Genomic DNA, 21499 nt, shown 5'->3' on the forward strand with positions numbered 1-21499 from the left:
CACTCGTTTACATTTACGAGAGAAAAAAACGTACTTTTAAGAGGCTCTTCAGCATGAAACTGATGTCAAGTTTCAACACATTCAAAAAATATATACAGTAGGATATTAAAATTAATAAATGTCTATTTTTCCAGCCTGTTGTATTAGTATTGATTTATCACCCCTTATTTATTTTAGATACCAGTTCCTATATATTGTTCTTTACACAGGGCAAATATACTGTTTATCAAATCTACTTTTATTACGTATCAAATTTTAATGGGGATATAATTTATTACAGCTGACTGTTACGAGCAAACAAGGTTTGAACATCGACCGTAACAAAATCAAATTGAAATTCACGGCTTTTTAACACTTCTGTATACAAATTTCAAGGCTGTATATTGGATAAATACAGGTAAACGTTATATTATGTGACTACGCATTTCTTTACGGAGAGCTTACAACCTACTATCTAAGTCTTGCCTTAAGAACAGGTGGTGCAACCAAATTAAGCACTGACTTAGTTACAAACTAACTAGTAGTTACTAAGCTCTAAGTGTGAACTTTACACATCCCAACTTACGTGAGACCTTATGCACAGCTGGTGCAACCCAACCCAGAACCGTCAGGCACAGGAACAGTCTTTCCCTCAGGCTATCCATCTCATGAACAGTTAAAATTGCCCCATTGAGCAATAATTAATGTGCAATACACAGCTTAGTCTATTTATATTTATCTAACATACCATACCTCTTCTGCCATTACATTCCCTTGCTTCTGTATATAACAGATTGTATTTGTATATTGTTTATATATATATATATATATATATATATATATATATATATATATATATATATATATATATATTGTCCTATTGTGTATTTCTATATACACTTTATTTTCTATTAACTTTTTATTTTTATTCAATTTTTTTATTATTATCTCTGTCTTGTTGCTGTATTGTTTGTGCACTGGAAGCTCCTGTCACCAAGACAAATTCCTTGTATGTGTAAGCATACTTGGCAATAAACTGATTCTGATTCTGATATGGGTCAGGAGCCTCAGTTAATGTTCACAACATCAACCATCAGAATGGGGAAAAAATTTGATATAAGTGATTTTGACCCTGGCATGATTGTTGGTGCCAGACGGGCTGGTTTGAGTATTTCTGTAAATGCTGATCTCCTGGGATTTTCACGCACCACAGTCTCTAGAGTTTACTCAGAATGGTGCCAAAAACAAAAAACATCCAGTGAGTGGCAGTTGAGGAGAGAGGACAAAAGAGAATGGCCAGACTGGTTTGATCTGACAGAAAGGCTACGGTAACTCATATAATCATCTGTACATCTGTAATGAGCAGAATAGCATCTCAGAATGCACAACACGTCAAACCTTGAGGCGGATGGTCTACAACAGCAGAATACCACGTCTGGCACTTTATTTGGACCATAGTGTTCCTAATAAAGTGCTCAGTGTGTGTATTGCACAACAATACAGTATGTAACTCTATTAATAATGTGCCATTCTATTGCTGTGTACAAAGTGTATTGTATTGCTGATGAACTTTTATTGTTTATTGCTTTTAGATCCCACAAAAACATGTTTATAGAATATGTAAATTTTACTGTCCAAAAAATGATCCCCATTGGCTGGCTTCCCTTGAACTTTGACCTACAATGAAGTAACATTTCATGTTCCTTCACATTCCCTTACATTCCACAGTGATCTTTGTAGTCTCAGAGAGGTCATGACCTGTTACATCATTGCCACCATCAGTACATTTTGTACAGGGGAAATGGAGGGAGATGAGGAGGACAAGGTGTGGAAAAAGAAAGTAAGCATTAAGTTTGGCTAAGGCTTCGGCAAATGCAGACCGCTATAACGAGAGGGATCTTTAAGAGGTGAACACCATGACAGAGCCATTTGAAGGTCACAAGACCAAATCTCCAAGCTTGATCCATCTCAAGCAAGCATATTGCCATTTTATTTTGCTCTCATTATTTTGTTTTATCATTAATGGTTATTACATTTTACCTATGCAGTGTTAAACATGTGTATCTTTCTTGTCTTTCTCTCTGCAGTGTTTCTAGTGGATGTGCAAAGCATTCTCAGTACCCTGTATGTGTCCCTCCATATTTCCAGACAATAGCCCATATATTGCAACAACAGGGTGGCGGAAACAGGCAGGGAACATCCAAGAGAGGCCCCTCTCTCTCAGCATCTTTTACTTCCGTTCATGGCTCTACGATCTCTTCCTCTCCCTATGTTTCTCCATCATGATTCTTTTCCATTCCCTCATCATTTTACCATCAATCCAACTTCCATTACTGCAAGGCCGCTCTATATATACACACATGCATGCACATACACTACACAGAGCAATTCTTCTCCCACTGGGTGCCACAAGGCTGAATTCCCCATGTGATCAATCAAGAGTCACACAATCAAACTTATATGTTCTTTTTCTCGCTTACGCATACACACACAAACAATGTTATGTTCTGCGTTTAAGACCTAAAAACAGAATCCTCTGCTTGACTACTCAGGCAGACACGCCCAAGTAAAACATGAACTCATCTCCTCACAAACCCAAATATTATATTTAAAAAAAGTCTGCCCGTCATAGACGACTGAACATTTCCATTACTTGCTGCTGTAACTGTAGCGACCGGAAATCGCCTACCACTGCTATTAGGTTAAGTAGGTTATTGGCTCCGTTTGTTTTGTCTTTTATTTATAACGCTATTTCTAAGTGGGTGAGGGTGGACCAGCCTAGCAATGCTGAATTAAGTGCCTGACACACATTTCTTCTCATTCAAAGACGAATATGATGCTCGACTCATGCGGACAAACTGTTTACCTCTTTGGTACCTCTGACGTCACGACACACCCCTCGAGCGCGTGAGTGTGTGTCAATGTGTATGTGCGCGCGCTGTCGCTCGCCATTGAATGCGGTGGGGTTCGTGCGTGCGTGCGTGTGTGTGTGTGACTGTTTCGCTTGTGGAATGTGGGAGTTGTCCCCACGCGCTTTACGAACAAGCGACCTGTCCAAACAGTGCGCGCGTGGCAGAGGATACCACACCAACCAAAACATCGGACGCACGTTCACAGCAAGTCTTTGATCCGTTATTGGAGGAAAATCCGCCGAACAGGGTAGAGTCGGGGCGGGGCGTAAATACACTGAGCCCATCTATTTAGGGTCAAGTACAACATTTTTACAGTCCTAACCGGCGTGGGTTCAAAGTTTGTTTTGTACCCGGAAACCCATCACGGCGAATCACTCACAGGGCGCAGAGGAATTGCTTTCAGGTTCAGTCTTTTCTTTTTATCTAGTTAATCCACAGACTCCAGATTAATCTGCATGGGATGGATCGCGAAGCAGCTGCAATAGCCAGAGTAATTCGTTAGCATCTCGTCAAGTAGCTCTTCCAGAAGCTCGTCCGTGAGTACGGGACTGCGGTGTGGCTGGACGCGGAGCGAGGCGACCCTCTGCGGGCTGCGCTGCCGAGGCGGTGGGCGTGTTTTCTCTCCGTGTCTCGGCGTGCTAGCATGTGAGCTGGCGCCAAGTTCTCCGCGTGAAGAAAAATCACGGACAAGTTACGGGCTAGAGTAAATCAGCAAAAGTCACATCACGCTTGATCGGAAAAGTTACAGGCAGGTATGAAGCTCGCAGTTTACTCTGAAAGACACTGTTTTCAAAGTGAACGTTGTGCACACACTAATGCAATTCAAAACAAAAGCTGCTAGTCTGCTAATGTTAGGTAACCTACTCAATTGACTGTTTTGTCAGCACGAACTTAGCACATGAGAACGAGAGAGCTTTAAAGTGGGTAGCTGCTTTGCTCAAACCCAATTGTCCAATGCCTGTTTATTTCTTCGATATATTTCTCATACATTAGGGTTTGGATTCACGCATCTGTCTTTAGACTCGCAGCACTGATTGAATGCAATTTAAACACCGACCTTGGCAGGTTATACGTGGAAAACTTCGCACATGCCTCCGATTAAAGCTAGCTACTGTTGAAGAATGACCTAAAGCACCAAATTCGTAATAATGAAGCCATTAATATATTCAGAGCGAGTTATGGGAATGATTATAACAGATAGTAACAGCAGCGCATCGGCTCATCTGTTGCAGTAATTTCCAACTGCGACATAATACAGTCACTGCAAGAGGATCGACTGTTTTACCAGCACTTTTTATTCACTAAACTGAGATTAAAAGTTACAGCTTTGCAAATTGAGCCCCCTTCTCTAACCAAATGATGTGGTGTAAGAAATGTACTTAAAACAAAAGATGAAGAATTCAGTGTGCTGAAACAGATCTTAAGAATACAGAAGGAAATTGGTGTTTATTTGACAGCATTTTTCGGTAACACTTTAAAATAATTGTAATTAGTAATATTAATACAAATTATTGAATTATATAATGCTTAATAGATCATTAGCTAAAGTACATTAAAATAGTTGGCATGTCATGAAACTTTCATTCATATATTTTCATACATAAATGCATATTAGAATGCACATGAACAACTGATCTGTTCAGCATTATTTTTAAGAATCATAAGTAGTGTTTTATTTAAGTCTTTTATTACTTATCTCTTCTACTTGTTAATCTTATGTTGTCATAATAATATGCATTGTTGACCTTTTCCACAATATGATAAAAAAAAATGGTGCATGTCAGTGTTGTTTTATCAGAACATTACACAAACGTTTACAAAATGTAGGCCTATATGATTTTATAAAACATAAAAATACCACTTAAAAAAAAAATCTTAATAATGGTAATAATAATGTTATATCAGTTGTAGTAACCTTAATAGTATTGTTTAACATAATGCTCTTGTGGATCATATAGCAGAGAGAGCGTGTGACTCGTTGACATGAAAGCACATTGTGCTGTTGGTATGTTGAGAATCTGTAGTGGTGTGCATAGTTTGTTTAACATGTCAGTTTAACTGGGCTAGGACTTTTTACAGCGATTCTAGCGGGCAGGCACAACCAGTTCGGACATGTCGGACAAACATGGTCCAAAGGATATGATTGGCCACATTAACACCCATATTTTCAAATAGTTAAATTAACACAATGTCAGAAGGTAGACCTTGCAAATCAAAGTAATAGGAGAGGGTGAAAGGTTTGCCATGCTTAGGACTATTTGTGTCAACGATTGTGTGTGTGTGTGTGTGCGTGTGTGTGTGTGTGGCTGAAATGCAATTGGTAGCGGTAGTTGTTTTGTGAACGATGCTCTATTGTGGAAATTCAGGGCTCTTATTTGCTAATTTGAGTGGAAATAGTGTGAGATAGTCAACCATGTAACAAGATTAGACGTGATACCCTGGACAGATTTCCAAAACTGTCTCTCTCTCTTTCGCCTCACTCTCTCATCTTTCATATGTATACATCCACATACTGTATATGTATAAAGATATACATATCCCATTTTTTCCCTCTCCCTCTTCATTTTTGTTTGTCTTTCCTGTCTTGCTTATTTGATTTTCAGTGCTGGTTGAAAAAGTATGTGGATTTATTTTCCGCTGAGCTCTAGAAAATACCACATCATCATTGCTCCACTGATTGCAAAATCTATACTGTCTGTCCCATGCTGAAACTTCATATGTTAAGGATACCAACTTGAGAATACCGTCCTGTGCACCTGTATATTAAGTACATAAACATGATCATTTCTGAGTCTGTATAGTGACGGACTGTCTATGGACATGTCTCACTTTGTAGAGGTTGCATTGATGATATTTTTCTTTTGTTTAAGGGACTGGATTGTGATGTTTTGGTTGTTATTGTGGCTGTGCTCATTTTAGAGGCTGGAATGTGTGTGCCTGTGTGTAGTTTCTGTAACTCTAGGCAGAAGCTGTGAGGCCTTGACTGTAGCCCTGTAGAGAGGCCCATTGAAGGGGAAGTTGGCTCTGTGTGTGTCTATGCGTGTGTGTGCATGCAGACCACTGGGATTGGACACAGGGTAGAAAGACCCCCTGTACAGAAGGAGGGAAAAGGGAAGAAAGTGGAAGGAGGAGTCAATTACACTTTTCTGGTCATGTGTGTGTTCTTGCCCCATGTTTTGCATGGACGGAGTGAGTGGTCGCATTACGGAAAGGGGAACCAAAGACGAACACGTAAAGAGACTATACACAGCCGAGAAAGATTTATCATTAGTAAATGGCTTGATTTTGAATTCATGTAATTGTTAAGACTAACATGAACAGTAATGCCCTGAAGTTCATTTATTTATTGTGGCAAATCGTTATAATGCTGTCTTCATATTTGCGTCTTTTTAAATAATGTTTGTTTGCTTATGATGAATTTAACAGGACAGAAATAATTTATGTTCAGTGTGAGGACGGTTTCCAGCATGATGGAACGATAAATGATTAATGTGTGTCTTTGCACAGCATATCTGGATTTGTCCAGTGCTCAACGCTTCTCGTGGCTGTACATCAAAGCTACATGGGCATCATTGTGAATTAAATAGGCAGGAATAGCATAAAAAATAAACTGATTTCATTCCATTTAATTGATTACTGTTAGATCCTATTGATATTTTTCAATGTCAAGCACAATTAACTGCCCCCACAAAATGTAGCAGAGAGCCAGGCAATGCTGAGCTCAATTGAGATTCTTATATCATAAGTTCAACAAAACTTTGATCTTGGTTTAGTGTGTGTACTTCATGTCAAGAATGCTTTTTAAATGAGATTAGCATCTACAGTCTGTTTGATAGAGTTGGGGTATTCAAGTTCGGATTTGGACTTGAGTCCGGTCTCGAGTCCAACTTTTAATGGACTTGGACTTGTCATGGATTCGGATGAATTTTTACTCAAGCCATTGGGACTCGGAAAATCTTTCCGAGTCCAGCCAAGTCTGTGGCATTTGTAACACATTGTGATGTTAAATTTTTTGTTTGTAGTTTAAAGGACTATAAAATGTATCATTCAATAACAGAGTTTGTGTCTGAAGCTAAACTTCATGCAGCGAGTTGAATTTTATTGGTTATGAAGTTTTTTCTATATGTTATTTATAGAAACTTATTCAATTCATGCTTTTTTTTTACATTTAAATTTAACTGAAGGACAATTAAATTAATATTTTCTGCAGTACAGCAAGAGCTCAGTGAAATGTTCTTCGGTTGGTTTTCAAAGATTTCATAATGATTGCAGACCGACGCAGCCCCTAGTGCCGCTCAAGAAAATCTCAAATATTTTTATCTTCGGTGGCACCTGCTGTAAGACGTACGTGGAAGCAGCAGGATTTTGGGTGTACGAGCGCTCATCTGCTTTCTGCACATGAACTTGTCACTTGTGACTGGCATGTCTTACGTGAAATACCCCTAATAATGTTAGCATCCGTGTTTTGTCTTCATACTTATAGCATATCCTTTTGTTCTGAATCCATTTTGAAGTTTGTTCAGCTGGATACAATTTATGAGATATTGACATATATAATACAGCAGAGGTATGTTTTTGTTACATTTATATTGACACATGTTTTTCTTAGTTGTTAATGTTAAAATAAACTTAAAATACTGATGTAATGGCTAAGTGATGAGTTTACACTTTGAGAGTGCAATATTAATTCGAATTAATTTGGACTCCTACTCGGCCTGTTATGGACTTGGCCTTGAGTCTGACTCAGCCCCATTTGGACTCGGACTCGACTCAGACTCGACTAGTGGACTCATACCTAACACTACTATTTGAGATTAGCATTCATTTTGACTTTTAATTTAACTTTTAGGAGTACACTAGCACTCACTGAGCACTTTATTGGGAACACTTTGGTCCTAATAACGTGTCCTACATGGTCTTCTGATGTTGTAGCCCATTCGCCTCAAGGTTCGACGTGTTGTGCATTCTGAGATGCTATTCTGCTCACTTCAATTGTACAGAGTGGTTATCTGAGTTACCGCAACCTTTCTGTCAGCTCAAACCTGTCTGGCCATTCTCCGTTGACCTCTCTCATCAACAAGGTGTTGCTGCTCACTGGATGTTTTTTGTTTTTGGCACCATTCTGAGTAAACTCTTGAGACTGTTGTGCATGAAAATCCCAGAAGATCAGCAGTTACAGAAATACTCAAACCAGCCCGTCTGGCACCAACAATCATGCCACAGTTGAAATCACTGAGATCACATTTTTTCCCCTATTCTGATGGTTGATGTGAACATTAACTGATGCTCCTGACCCGTATCTGAATTATTTTATGCATTACACTGATTCTACACGATTGGCTGACTATATAATTGCATGAATAATCAGGTGTACAGGTGTTCCTAATAAATTGCTCAGTGAGTGTAGATGCTTTAATGCAAAAAGATGGTGACTAAAAGCAGCAAAACTTGAATTTAGATTTTATGGGGTCTTTAAAATAAAATACTAGCTGAGAAGTTGCTACTTTCTCAAGTCTGTTAAGCTGCGTTTATTTTAAGAAAATATGCTTTTGTTTTTTTCCATTGAGGATGATATGACTTGTGATGTTGGCTTACATGGACTGGATATGTAATGTTCCACAAATGTACAAAATGTATTGAGTTTAAATCAAAACCATCTTGATTACTTTGGGTATCTGTGCAATTCCGGTTTCAGGGAATTATGATAATGTAAAGCCTGCTTGTGGCTAACATCAAGTACAAATAAATACTTTACGTTTGTTAATGTAAAATGAATATGCCTGTAATTGTAGGCTATGCAAATTGTAATTTCTGATCTAAATCAAAGAATCTGACAGAAAAAAATTATTTCAACATGTCCTCTTAGTGCATTGCTTGGCATGGCTGTGGATTTGTATTTGTGTGGTGTACTTGTGGAATTTTTATGTGTGTGTGTTTGTGTGTGAGTATGTGGCAGTGTTAAAATCCGGCTGTGTGTTTCTAGTTGGGTTCGTTTGAGGACAGCAGCATTTTCTGTGTGTTCTGGACCCAAACTGACCCAACTGGCTCTACGTATTACACATACGCACACATTTCCTTGGCGTGTGCGTATGTGTGTGCAGGTCAGTGGATTATTGTGTGTGGAGGAAATGTGTAGGACAGTGTGTCTCAGTCTCTGTCTGTTTTATGCTTTTTATGGGTCTGCTGATCGTTCTTGCATTATATCCATTAAAGCCAGTTTGCTGTGTTTCTCAAAGTATGAGCAATTCTCTGGTACTTTAGTATGCGTTGTTGTATGTGTTTCTGTGTTTTCCATATGGTCTCTATGCCTGGCCTGGCATTCCTGCAGCGTGAATCTGTCTCTGTCTGTTGTCATAGCTAATGAAGGTTTATGAAACTATGACAGCAGCTCTTTCCTGTCCCACATGCAGACGCCCCTCATCCTTTCGCTGTCAGGACTGGGGCACATTTCTCTATTTACTCAAATTTATGATGCTTAACTATGCCTAGGCTAAATGCCACACTAGTTACGATGTTGAAATGAACCGCCTTGTACAGTTACTAGAAATATGTTTTGTAGAGATACCATAGTTACATATGACAATTTGTGCATCACCATAGCTACTCATTAAAGAGTAACTGTAGCACTAACATTATATGTTACGCTATACCTTGGAAAATATTATGGAATATGCTAATTCATATTAATGCATTATACAGTAAAGAGGAGGTTGAAGCCACTTCTCTTACCGTCTTTTCAAACTGTTCATGGTAAAAAGATAACTGATTCTGATCTTCTCCAGTTAAGTCATAGTTTACCTCCTGTTCTTCTAGCTGTATAATAAACAGGCCATTGCACTCACAACCAGGTCATTCTGCTCAAGAAGGTTTGTCATACACCTTGTCCTACATACCCATTAGAGCTATGTGATGCTTCATTCAGTTCAATGATTAACTTTGCACTACCTTAAAGGGCATCACGATCTTACATATAGTGAGGCCACAAAGTGTCAGTCATGCTTTATTCACATGTCCAGACCTAAAATATCCCAGCATGTTCTCTCAGGTGTTCTCAGGTTTCCTTAGATGCTATGTGGCATCCGATGAAACATTAACCTAAGCACCCAATTAAGACACATTCAGCATTTCTGAAAATCTCTTATCTCCTTCATGCTATGTGTTTGTTGATAAGAAGAGCTACTAAAGCAAGTGAGAATAACGGAGAGTAGGCTCTTGTGTCATGTGCACAGTCCAAAATCTCTACAAAACACACAGCATGCAGAGTTAATGATTTTGGAGACTTGTGAAAGCAACTTCTTTCTCAGCACAAGGTCTAAGATTTTCTACAGGGTTCCCACGGTCATGGAAAACCTGGAAATATCTGGGAAATTTTACATTTTGTTTTCAAGGTTTGGAAAATTAATGAAAATGAAAACCATCTTAAAAAGATATTTCTGTATTGAAAATGTTTCTAGTTATACACAGTTCTAAAATATTTCATTGACCAGAAATATATCTATCTATTTCATATAGTGAAATCTCTAGTAAAATTTGTATTAAAAAAAATCCATGCAGTAGGGATGCATCGATACAAAATGTGTGTACCTATACCGAGATCCGATTATTTCTGAAAAACATCTGCCGATACCTCATCTGCTGCTTGTACAGTTTACTTAATAAAAAAAAAAAAAAAAACTAAAGCAACACAGTTATAGAACATTTTGCCACAACTTGATTTCATTGCTTCTATCCATTTAAATTTGTAAAATGGAAGTTTACTTAATCCATTTGAGTTGGGACTACATGAGTACTTTTTGTGGGGTTAATGTAGCATTAATGAAACTGGGCAGGGAACTTCCATTTCCCAGCATGTTTGGCATGGGAATCGATAGGGAGATTAAATGTTAAAAAAAAAAAAAAAAAAAGTGTTTTTGTTTTGCAAAATGAATATATAGGGGGATACTTGTTAGTGTTTAATATTTTGTTTTGGGGGTACCATTGTGGTGAAGAGTGGAGCTTGAGCTAACTGTGTGGACATGTAGATCTCACACAGGAAATTGATCGCTCGCTTTGTCGAGCAATTGCTGTGCTCTCCATAGCATAGTTACTAAACTACACTCTGTAGTGCTGCCAACCAGCATGTATTTAGCATACTAAAATTAACTTACATTAGTTAGTACATAAAGAAATAAAAGAGATTTATTTGAGTTACATTGACATGTCTAATTTTGTTGAGTTTACCCAATTCAACTAGGTTCTTGTGTTGAGATTACATAGTAATTTAAAATTAAAATTAAGAAAACTAATTTGGAATACGTGGAACCACTGTCCACAATTGAATCAAGTTCAGCCAAAGAGCTATTTTTTATTTTTATTTTTATTTATTTATTTATTTTTTTTTGGTGTAGTTTGCGGACCCATAAAGATTTCCACATTTTCCACTATCCTACCTCGAAAATGAAATCAAGCATTGCAGTACCATTACCCATAATTACCGGTCAGAGTGCCCATGATGACCCCTGTCCACCGTTGAAAGCACCTGATGCGAGCGTCAGAACTGGACCTTGGAACAGTGGAAGAAGTTCATCTGGTCCGATGAGTCACGTTTTCTTTTACATCACATGGACGGCCGTGTACGTGTGCGCCGTTTACCTGGGGAAGTGATGGCACCAGGATGCACTGTGGGAAGACAACAAGCTGGTGGAGGGAGTGTGATGCTCTGGGAAATGTTCTGCTGGCAAACCCTGGGTCCAGCCATTCTTGTGGACGTCAATTTGACACGTGCCACCTACCTAAACATCGTATCAGACCAGGTACACCCCTTCATGGCAATGGTATTCCCTGATGGCAGTGGCCTCTTTCAGCAGGATAGTGCACCCTGCTACACTGCACATATTGTTTGGGAATAGTTTGAGGAACATGATGAAGAGGTGTTGCCCTGGCCTCCAAATTCCCCAGATCTCAATCTGATTGAGCACCTGTGGGATGTGCTGGACCAACAAGTCTGATCCACAGCAGCTCCACCCTGCAACTTTCAGGACTTGAAGGATCTGCTGCTAATGTCTTGGTGCCAGATACCACAGGACAAATTCAGGGGTCTTGTAGAGGTCGACACTGTTTTGGAGGCAGGTGGTCATAATGTTTTGGCTCATCAATGTACATTGGCCCCAAAAAGTATATGGACTCTTATAAAGCCAAAATGTATTAGTTTTATTTCTCTCTTTTTTTTTTTTTTTTAAGTGTGCTTGTACTATTTTTTCTTTAAAGGGATGGTTTATCCAACAATTGTACCGAGGTCTTTTGACAATGATTTGATGGATCTTGAATCTCTAATTTGAAAAGGGCATAATCTAATATGATTTAATTTTTTCCCCTTTATTTTTTTGAAGGCTATGAATATTGATCGGGGAAAAAATGAAAGCCATCAAAAAACATCGTCCATCTGCAGGTTGCATTTAGAAATATGCACATAAGTAGTGCCATGTTTATGGCTGACTGCCAACCAAATCTTCGGAAAACAGGGGACTCCAAATGTTTCTCACATTTGAATAGATGAATAAATGAACAGCCCAATTTAGATAAATGCATCATTATGTGGTGAAGTGTTTTGAAATAATTTTAATGGTGCGAGTGTTTCTGTGTGCAGTAATTTGAGAACTTTCCCTCAAAGAGGTCACGTCTTTGTGCATGTGTTTGTGTAATAACGGAACTGGTTTTTCCATAGGGTAACACACTATATGAAGCTTTCAGCATATTTTCCAGATTATACATTTATTCTAAAGAGTGCACAAAAAGATGTTTTTACCCCAAGTTGGAATTTCCTCGTAACTCTGAATAGTGAAAACAGGACACCGTGATATCACTCTCTGTGCTGAGGTGTGTTTATTTAGTTTGTGCTGTTCCTGTTTGTGCGTGCAATGTCGTGATGTCCCTTTTGGAAGCCCATTCACGTAGAACGAAATGTTCTCGGCCTATTTTTTAACCACTTTATTGCTGATCACATTTTGTACATTAGTGAAGGGGTTATTCATGTGTTATCCTGTGATCAGGCTCATCTGGTTCTTCATAACTACATTTATTGTCACAATATTCTTATCAGCTGATGCTTTTAGCTGTGTGAGTTGGTATGTCACTGTGACCCAGGACTAATTACTCCATGACTGCTGTTCCTCGTTGGACCATTCAGAGGGTCTATAATGATTTTATATGTTTATAGATCAGTGATGCTCATTGTTTTGTTCATATGTATTAAGTTATTCAAAAATATGTAAAAAAAACAAAAAACAAATGCGGTTTATACAAAACTATTACTCAAATTCTCTTCTACTATGATGAACTTGTTTTCATGTTTTTCTGAGTTCAAATACATTTTAAAAAACATTTTCTGCAGTTTAAAGTAAAAAATAAAATAAATAAATAAATAAAAAGAAGTGGTGTAACTACCTGGAGACTGAAACAATAAATAAATTAAGAAATGTTGGAACAATAGTAGTTTTGAATAATTAATATAAAAAAAAAGCATATAAAAATTAAAACAATTTTGTTTTAAAATATAATTAATCTTTGTAAAACCTTTGTAAAAGTCAGATGGTGTAACCAACATGCAAAAAAACAAAAACAAAACAGAAAACAGAAATGACCTCAGGGAAAAATAAATAAATAAATAAATAAATCAGCCATTTTTTAATATTTTAGAAAAGGCATGTTTTGTTCAGGTCAAATGGACTAACCCTAAGACAACTTCTTAATATTTGTGACTCAAAAAATTATATTTGTAAAAAATAAAAACTTCAAGATGCACAAAAAGTATTGTAATAGCTTTAACTTGATGGGCACACCACTTGCTGTTGGTTGCGATTTGGATGGTCACCTACAAGCACTCAGACCCTGCTTGTTTTTCTTTCGGAGTGGTCCAGCCCAGTCCTGATAGCTAATTAATATTCTCCTTAATCTCGGACGCTCTTTATCGATGTGCATACATTAGTGATAGCCGCCCACCCCCCCACCCCCCCATTCTGTTTGTGATAGTGGCCCTTATGGCTTTAATCAGAATGATTTACTGTTCTATTAAAAGACTGTTAATTATTCAACACTTGCAAAAGAACGTCAGTTATGATTTGTGGTTTTGTTATGCTGTCGGTCAATGCTGAAGTATTAGGGAATTTCCTTTTTTTCCCTCTGCTTTACAGTCTGTAGTTTTTCTCCTTCCCGTCATTGGTGCCGGCAAATGCATGTCTCTGTATATATGACACGATCTGTCTCTCTCTCTCTTTCTCTGTCTCGCCTCATCCTGTGTCTCCTACAGTGATGGAGTCAGCCGTTAGTACATCCACTGAAGTGCCAGATGAGTTTGACCGCAATGTCCCACGGATCTGTGGTGTGTGTGGAGATAAAGCCACTGGCTTTCATTTTAACGCAATGACCTGTGAGGGCTGCAAAGGCTTCTTCAGGTACACATACGTGCACACATACACTTTCTCTCATCCAATCTGGTATTCACACATTTAAACTGATGTTCATTTTAAGCACATTAACACATATTGTTTTTGACCAATGTGAGACTATCAGACTATTTATAGTTCCTGTGATGTTTATGTGTGCGTGTGTTCATTAGGCGCAGTATGAAGCGGAAGGCCAGTTTTACCTGTCCATTTAATGGAAGCTGCACCATCACTAAAGATAACCGTCGGCACTGCCAGGCCTGCAGACTCAAGCGTTGCCTGGATATTGGCATGATGAAAGAGTGTGAGTTACTAGCCAACATAACACATCTCACACCACTGATTAGTGCAAGCCAAGATATCCTTCATTATATAACTCTTTATTTAATTGTAATTTAAATTTTATTTTAGCCCTGCTAAGTCTCACAACAAATTCAGTTTAATGCTTTTGATTTGATCTGTGGGAAGGTAACGCTATTCGTAGTGTTTCAGTTAGTTTATCATTGAATTGCTCTGGTTTACCAAAAGACCATCAGAAGGGAAATATTCTTTATGTATTGTTTGTTTTTATAAACAAACACCAAAACACGGAAAGCTTTTTTAATTAAAAATGACACATAACGTTTTATTGGCCAAAACTAAAACTACTGGGGTGGGGGGGGGGGGAGTGTTGTTAGAGATGGATGATGATGATATTGTGAGGGAACGCAAAGCTTATTTTGAGGGAACGCAAGACTTTTTGTGAGAGAATGCAAAACTATTTCAGAAAATATAATTCCCTCCCTGTCCTCTAAGGGGCTCCGTAAACAACAATATTAAGAGCTAAAAAATGAATTTAATGTCCTCAAGGTTCGTTTCACAATTAATTGGCAGTCTTCGTATAGGGCAGCAGTTTTCAAAGTGTTGGGCAAGGTGCGGAGAATGTTAATAAATAATAAATGTTAAGAATTTTCTTTTTTTTTTTTAAATAGATAAAATCTAAAACGGATTTTTGTTTAGTACCCAGTATAATTGAGGGGTGGTAGTCAGCGTCAATACTCACTGAGCTACCCAGGCCCCTATGACCCATCTCATTAAAATGTCTTGCTACAGGAGATGTTATATCTTGACCTCTGATAGTTGACTTATGTTCATTAATCCTAAGTTTTAGTTGTCGCGATGATTTACCGATATGTATATTTTTTGACCAGGACATCTTAACATATAAATTACATTTTGAGTTGTACAGGTTATCAATGACTTGATCCTATAGTATTTTTTTTTTTGGTCAGAGGACATACCAACTCTACATTTTATTCAGTTTTGGCAGGCAGTGCAATTTCTACATGGGAAACAGCTCTGTATAAATGCTGATTTTTCTTTCTTTTTAGAACATCTGAACTAACAAATCTGAAAAATGATGTGCCCTTTTATAAGTAAACAATTGAGTGTTTTGAAATACATTGTTTAATGATAAGTCTGATGATGCCAATGCTTATAAATAATAGATTTAATCAAATCGCTATTATCATTGTATGTTAATGTGCCGTTCACTGAAAATGGCTTCTTCTGTTTGGTAGTAGGTTTTTGTGCAAATAAGAGAGTTTTCTATCAAATTTTTTAGCTTTTTCTAAAGCATTACTTAACCAAGTTTCCGGATATCCTCTATATCGGAATCATTGGATAAGTAGTTTGGCTTGTTCATTAAATTCTTTATCTGTACTGCAAATGCGTTTAAGTCTGTGAAGTTGACTAATAGGTAAACTTTTTTTAAGGGGAGTTGGATGGTAACTATCTACTGTCAGTATTGTATTTTTATCTGCTGGCTTCCGATAGACAGTTGTATGTAACAACTCATCCATCTTAGTCAACTTCACATCTAAAACGTGTATTGTTTCACGGCTCTTATCAATTGTGAACTTAATTGAAGAGACTCTAGAGTTAATGAACGTGCTAAAATCTTGTAGTTTTTGTTCAGAACCAGTCCATATTATAAAACAATCATCAATGTATCATGGCCAATATTTAATATATGAACTAAAAGGATTATTATGATAAATGTAGTCTAGTTCAAATTTACCCATGAACAGTTTAGCATAGTTTGGTGCTAGCGGTGTACCCATCGTAGAAAGCTTTTTCGAATAAGTAGTAGTTTTTTGTTAGAACTATCTTAGTGAGATCCACTATAAATTCTATAGGTACCTTGATGTCTTGATCTATGCAATAACATTTCAGCCTGCATCGTGAGGTATATTGGTGTAAAGAGATGTAACATCAAGTGTCACAGCCAATCCGTTGTACTCAAATTTGAAGTCTGATTCAATTTATTTAAAAACGCAGTTGTATCTTTTAAATATGATGGTAATTTTTAACTAGCGGCTGAATATGGAAATCGAGGAATTTTGAAATTGATTCATTTAGTGAACCAATACCTGGTACAACTGGTCAAAATAGAGGGTCCTGTAAAGGTTTATGTATTTTAGGCAGGGCATATTTACATTTATGCATTTGGCAGACGCTTTTTTCCCAAAGCAACTTACAGTGCACTTATTACAGGGACAGTCCCCCTGGAGCAACCTGGAGTTAAGTGCCTTGCTCAAGGACACAATGGTGGTGGCTGTGGGAATTGAACCAAAAACCTTTTGCTTACCAGTTCAGTGCTTTAGTCCACTACACCACCACCACCGCATATAGAGCCAAATTTTTAGGATATTCATTTAAAAGTTATTTCCATTCTTGTTCTCTATCCATTTAATATTTAAACCAACTTGTAAAATTCCATCCATTTGTTTTTTGTAGTTATCAGTTGGATTGAATAGACATTTTTTTATTTTTTTATAAAATAACTCATCTTGTAACATCCCTTTTATTTTAGCAATATAAACTCATCAAAAAAAGAAACGTCTTCTCACTTTCAATTGCTTTTATTTTCAGCAAACTTAACATGTGTAAATATTTGTATGAACATAAAAAGTTTAATCAACTAAGACATAAACTGAACAAGTTTCACAGACATGTGACTAACAGAAATGGAATAATGTGTCCCTGAACAAAGGAGGGGTCGAAATCAAAAGTAACAGTCAGTATCTGGTGTGGCCACCAGCTGCATTAAGTACTGCAGTGCATCTCCTCCTCATGGACTGTACCAGATTTGCCAGTTTTTGCTGTGAGATGTCACCCCACTCTACCACCAGGGCACTTGCAAGTTCCTGGACATTTCTGAGGGGAATGGCCCTAGCCCTCACCCTCCAATCCAACAGGTCCCAGACGTGCTCAATGGGATTGAGATCCGGGCTCTTCGCTGGCCATGGCAGAACACTGACATTCCTGTCTTGCAGGAAATCATGCACAGAATGAGCAGTATGGCTGGTGGCATTGTCATGCTAGAGGGTCATGTCAGGATGAGCCTGCAGGAAGGGTACCACATGAGGGAGGAGGATGTCTTCCCTGTAATGCACAGCATTGATATTGCCTGCAATGACAACAAGCTCAGTCCGATGATGCTGTGACACACCGCCCCAGACCATGACGGACCCTCTACCTCCAAATCGATCCTGCTCCAGAGTACAGGCCTCAGTGTAACGCTCATTCCTTCGACGATAAACATGAGTCCGACCATCATCCCTGGTGAAACAAAACCACGACTCGTCAGTGAAGAGCACTTTTTGCCAGTCCTGTCTGGTCCAGCGAAGGTGGGTTTGTGCCCATAGGCTATGTTGTTGCCGGTGATGTCTGGTAAGGACCTGCCTTACAACAGGCCTACAAGCCCTCAGTCCAGCCTCTCTCAGCCTATTGCGGACAGTCTGAGCACTGATGGAGGGATTGTGTGTTCCTGGTGTAACTCGGGCAGTTGCTGTTGCCATCCTGTACCTGTCCCGCAGGTGTGATATTCGGATGTATCGATCCTGTGCAGGTGTTGTTACACGTGGTCTGCCACTACAAGGACGATCAGCTGTCCTTCCTGTCTCCCTGTAGCGCTGTCTTAGGCGTCCCACAGTACGGACATTGCAATTTATTGCCCTGGCCACATCTGCAGTCCTCATCCCTCCATGCAGCATGCCTAATGCACCTTCACGCAGATGAGCAGGGACCCTGGGCATCTTTCTTTTGGTGTTCTTCAGAGTCAGTAGAAAGGTCTCTTTAGTGTCCTAAGTTTTTATAACTGTGACCTTAATTGCCTACCGTCTGTAAGCTGTTAGTGTCTTAATGACCGTTCAGCAGGTGCATGTTCATTAATTGTTTACGGTTCCTTGAACAAGCATGGAAAACACTGTTTAAACCCTTTGCAATGAAGATCTGTAAAGTTATTTGGATTTTTACAAAATTATCTTTAAAATACAGTGTCCTGAAAAAGGGACATTTCTTTTTTGCTGAGTTTATGTATTATAATTCATAACACCAATTCCATCTCCTTTATCAGCTCATTGGATTGTAAGAGATGAATCATCAGTGAGTATTTTCAAGGCTTCCCTCTGTGTCTTCATTAAATTCTGTTTTTCTGTGTGTTATGACACGAGGCTCCTGCTACAATTCGTCTACATCGACTTCTACTAATCTTCAAAAGGTACTCACCGAATGATTGTTGGTAACTGCTGTAAAAGTACTTTTTGGTTTAAATTGCTGCATATTTAGTGTTGTATTTGCTAATGGGTTAAAGTAACTCTTCAATTTAACATTTCTGAAAAGTTGGATGGATTAGTAACAGCACGTGGTACAAAAGATAAACCTTTACACAATACTTTAATTTGTTCAGACAAGTTAAACACAATGTACTCTTGTTCTTGTGAAGGATAATTATTGGGTGAAATTACCTCCTGAGACCCCTTTGCCCGGTGTCCTCTTCTTGTCGGTTTCTTTCGTATTGGTTCCGTTTGGAGCGACGAAGTGGGCCCAAAAAAGGTTTTCTGGGTCGATAAGATGTTGAAAATGATTAAGTAGTGTAAGAATCATCCGATTCTGAAGCACTGGTGAAACATACTGTACTAAGTTCTCATAGATGTTGCTTAGACCTTTCCGTTATCCAGTTATATATAGTACCTTGTAGTCTTTGCAGTCCTTGGTATCCCTTTTGAATTTCTGAATCTTGATGTTAAGTAATTCATTTCTGAACTTGTGGAGTTTTTCTTAAATTTGCTATGGAGATCATCTATGTGCTTTTTATCGTAAGTTTGTTGAAGTTCAATTTTACATTCCTCTATTCTGCTGGTGAAAGTTGTCATTTCTTTCTTTCAGATCTAAAAGCATCGAACAGTGACTGAGTATTTCACACCATTTTTTACAAAATAAAGGATCACCTCGACCGATTGTTGGTTCTTTCTGGATGCATAGTCCTCGAGGGATTCTTCCGCTTCTGTACTATTCACTGAGTGTTTGTGCATGTAACTCCATATGGATTTCCATTTGTTGGAGATTCCACAATTTCTGTTCCATTTGTTCAATAGTGTCTTTCATTGATATAGAGGAGGCAATGACTTGGCCTGGGAGTAATATCTTTTCTATATCCCCCATTGTATAAGTAAATATGTTGGCTTTCTCATTTGTTAGTTTACTTATCTCGTCAAATGACATCTTGTTTTGTTGTGGCGATGGCAGCAGGTGCTTAATAGGTGCTTATATGTCTCATCACTGTCACGACTGCTATGTTGCTCGGAACTGCACCCAAGAATTTCACACACCATTGCACTTGTGTATATGGTTGTGTGACAATAAAAGTGATTTGATTTTAGATTTTTGATAGATCAGTCCAACAATGTTATTTTTACACCGTGCTCTTTTATTGCTTTTATATTTTTTAGGGTGCGTCAATCCATTTGGCATTCATAATACATTGAAGGGATGATCCGCCCTCCGATAATAAATTACTGTTATTTTTATTATATAACTTCTTTGGGGGATAACAATCATCAAATTTACCCTCTTTTTAAATAAACAACTCTGTTGAAACATCACGTCACTTTACATTTTCAATCATGATTTGTCACAAGATAGAATCAATTAGTTCTTAAAAGATCACCAGGTGCTAACAGTACATACATACAATTAACATACAATACAAATCACGACCCTGATAGCCCACATGCAGAACTGAATTCCACATGTTTGTTTGACCTCAAGAATGAATTAAACATAACATGTTTGTTTACAAATATGCTCCAGATTGTAAGCTACCTTTAAAGTGTAATCCATTTAGGATTTAATCCAACATAAGGTGTGTGACCTCTTTTTGTTACAATTTTTGCCAATTTCATCCTCTTCAGCTGACGTTTGACTCCACTGAAAGATTTTCTTGTGACACTCCACACTACAGCTCTGTAGGTGGCGGTAATGCACCATAACGCACCATAAGAAACACTTTCTTGCATGTGACAGCACTATGGATCACTTATAAAACGTTTAACTAAATAGTACATAAATAAACAGCAATGGTGTTGATGTCGGAGTTGTTGTTGTGTTGTTGTTATTGTCAGTGCTGTCTTGTATGGTACACAATGATATCAAATTAGCCGGATAGCTAGCTGCTAGCTAGTGGCTACTGAGCCTCATTGTTGGTTTCCATGACAGCAGGGCTGCCTGCTAATACATTCTAACTGGCTGATTTCATGACAGGGATTCAGTTAGCTATTTGTGTGTATAACTTTGCCGAACTGCTTGGGTTTTTAGTGAAACGTACCTGATTCGATCGTCTAGATGTAGAACATATGCTTAATTTTGAAAATTACTCCAAAGTTTATCATCGATATCGAAAATTATTATTTCTCATTTTATCGTTCAGCCCTAGGTGGAAGTCATCCAAAATATGGACAGAGAGGATTGTTCCCTTTAATTACACATGGCCACCAGGAGATGGCGCCAAGCACATAACACAGACTCAATGATGGCACAAATGACACAGAATGGAACTGAATGAGATCTCTTTACTCATGCCTGCATGCTTTGGGGAGAGAGCATACCTTTAGTCATTGTTTCATGTAGTCATTTGCATGTGTAATTAGTTCTTAGTCTTATTATGTTTTATTTGTTTGGAGAGGCTTTTGAACACATGGAGACATTTTTGGACACTATGATAAATAATATTTGTAATGATATAACTTTTGATTGCTTTGTCGTATCAACACAAAATTGTACTCAGTTTCAGGTGACATGATTGGGAACAAAACAAAAGCAGTTTTTTGGAGCGTCTTTTAAAAAAAGAAATTTTTTGGCTCACCG

At 38.1% G+C, this 21499-nt stretch overlaps 1 protein-coding gene across 2 annotated transcripts in view; it reads left to right on the plus strand.

Moving 5' to 3' along the window:
- The first annotated feature begins 1854 nt into the window (after positions 1-1854).
- The window catches only part of vdrb (vitamin D receptor b), a 30217-nt gene continuing 10572 nt past the window's right edge, over positions 1855-21499 (plus strand). Inside the window, exons 1-3 of one of the 2 annotated variants that reach the window (XM_051707474.1) lie at positions 1855-3639; positions 14176-14320; positions 14485-14615. In XM_051707474.1, the coding sequence (XP_051563434.1) occupies positions 14178-14320; positions 14485-14615 (274 nt within the window). In that variant the 5' untranslated portion in view covers positions 1855-3639; positions 14176-14177. Of the gene's footprint in view, positions 3644-14175; positions 14321-14484; positions 14616-21499 lie in introns of both variants that reach the window. The other variant, XM_051707473.1, reaches the window with a different exon arrangement.

Source organism: Myxocyprinus asiaticus, chromosome 9 (assembly GCF_019703515.2).
Source record: "Myxocyprinus asiaticus isolate MX2 ecotype Aquarium Trade chromosome 9, UBuf_Myxa_2, whole genome shotgun sequence".
NCBI classification, from domain to species: Eukaryota; Metazoa; Chordata; class Actinopteri; order Cypriniformes; family Catostomidae; genus Myxocyprinus; species Myxocyprinus asiaticus.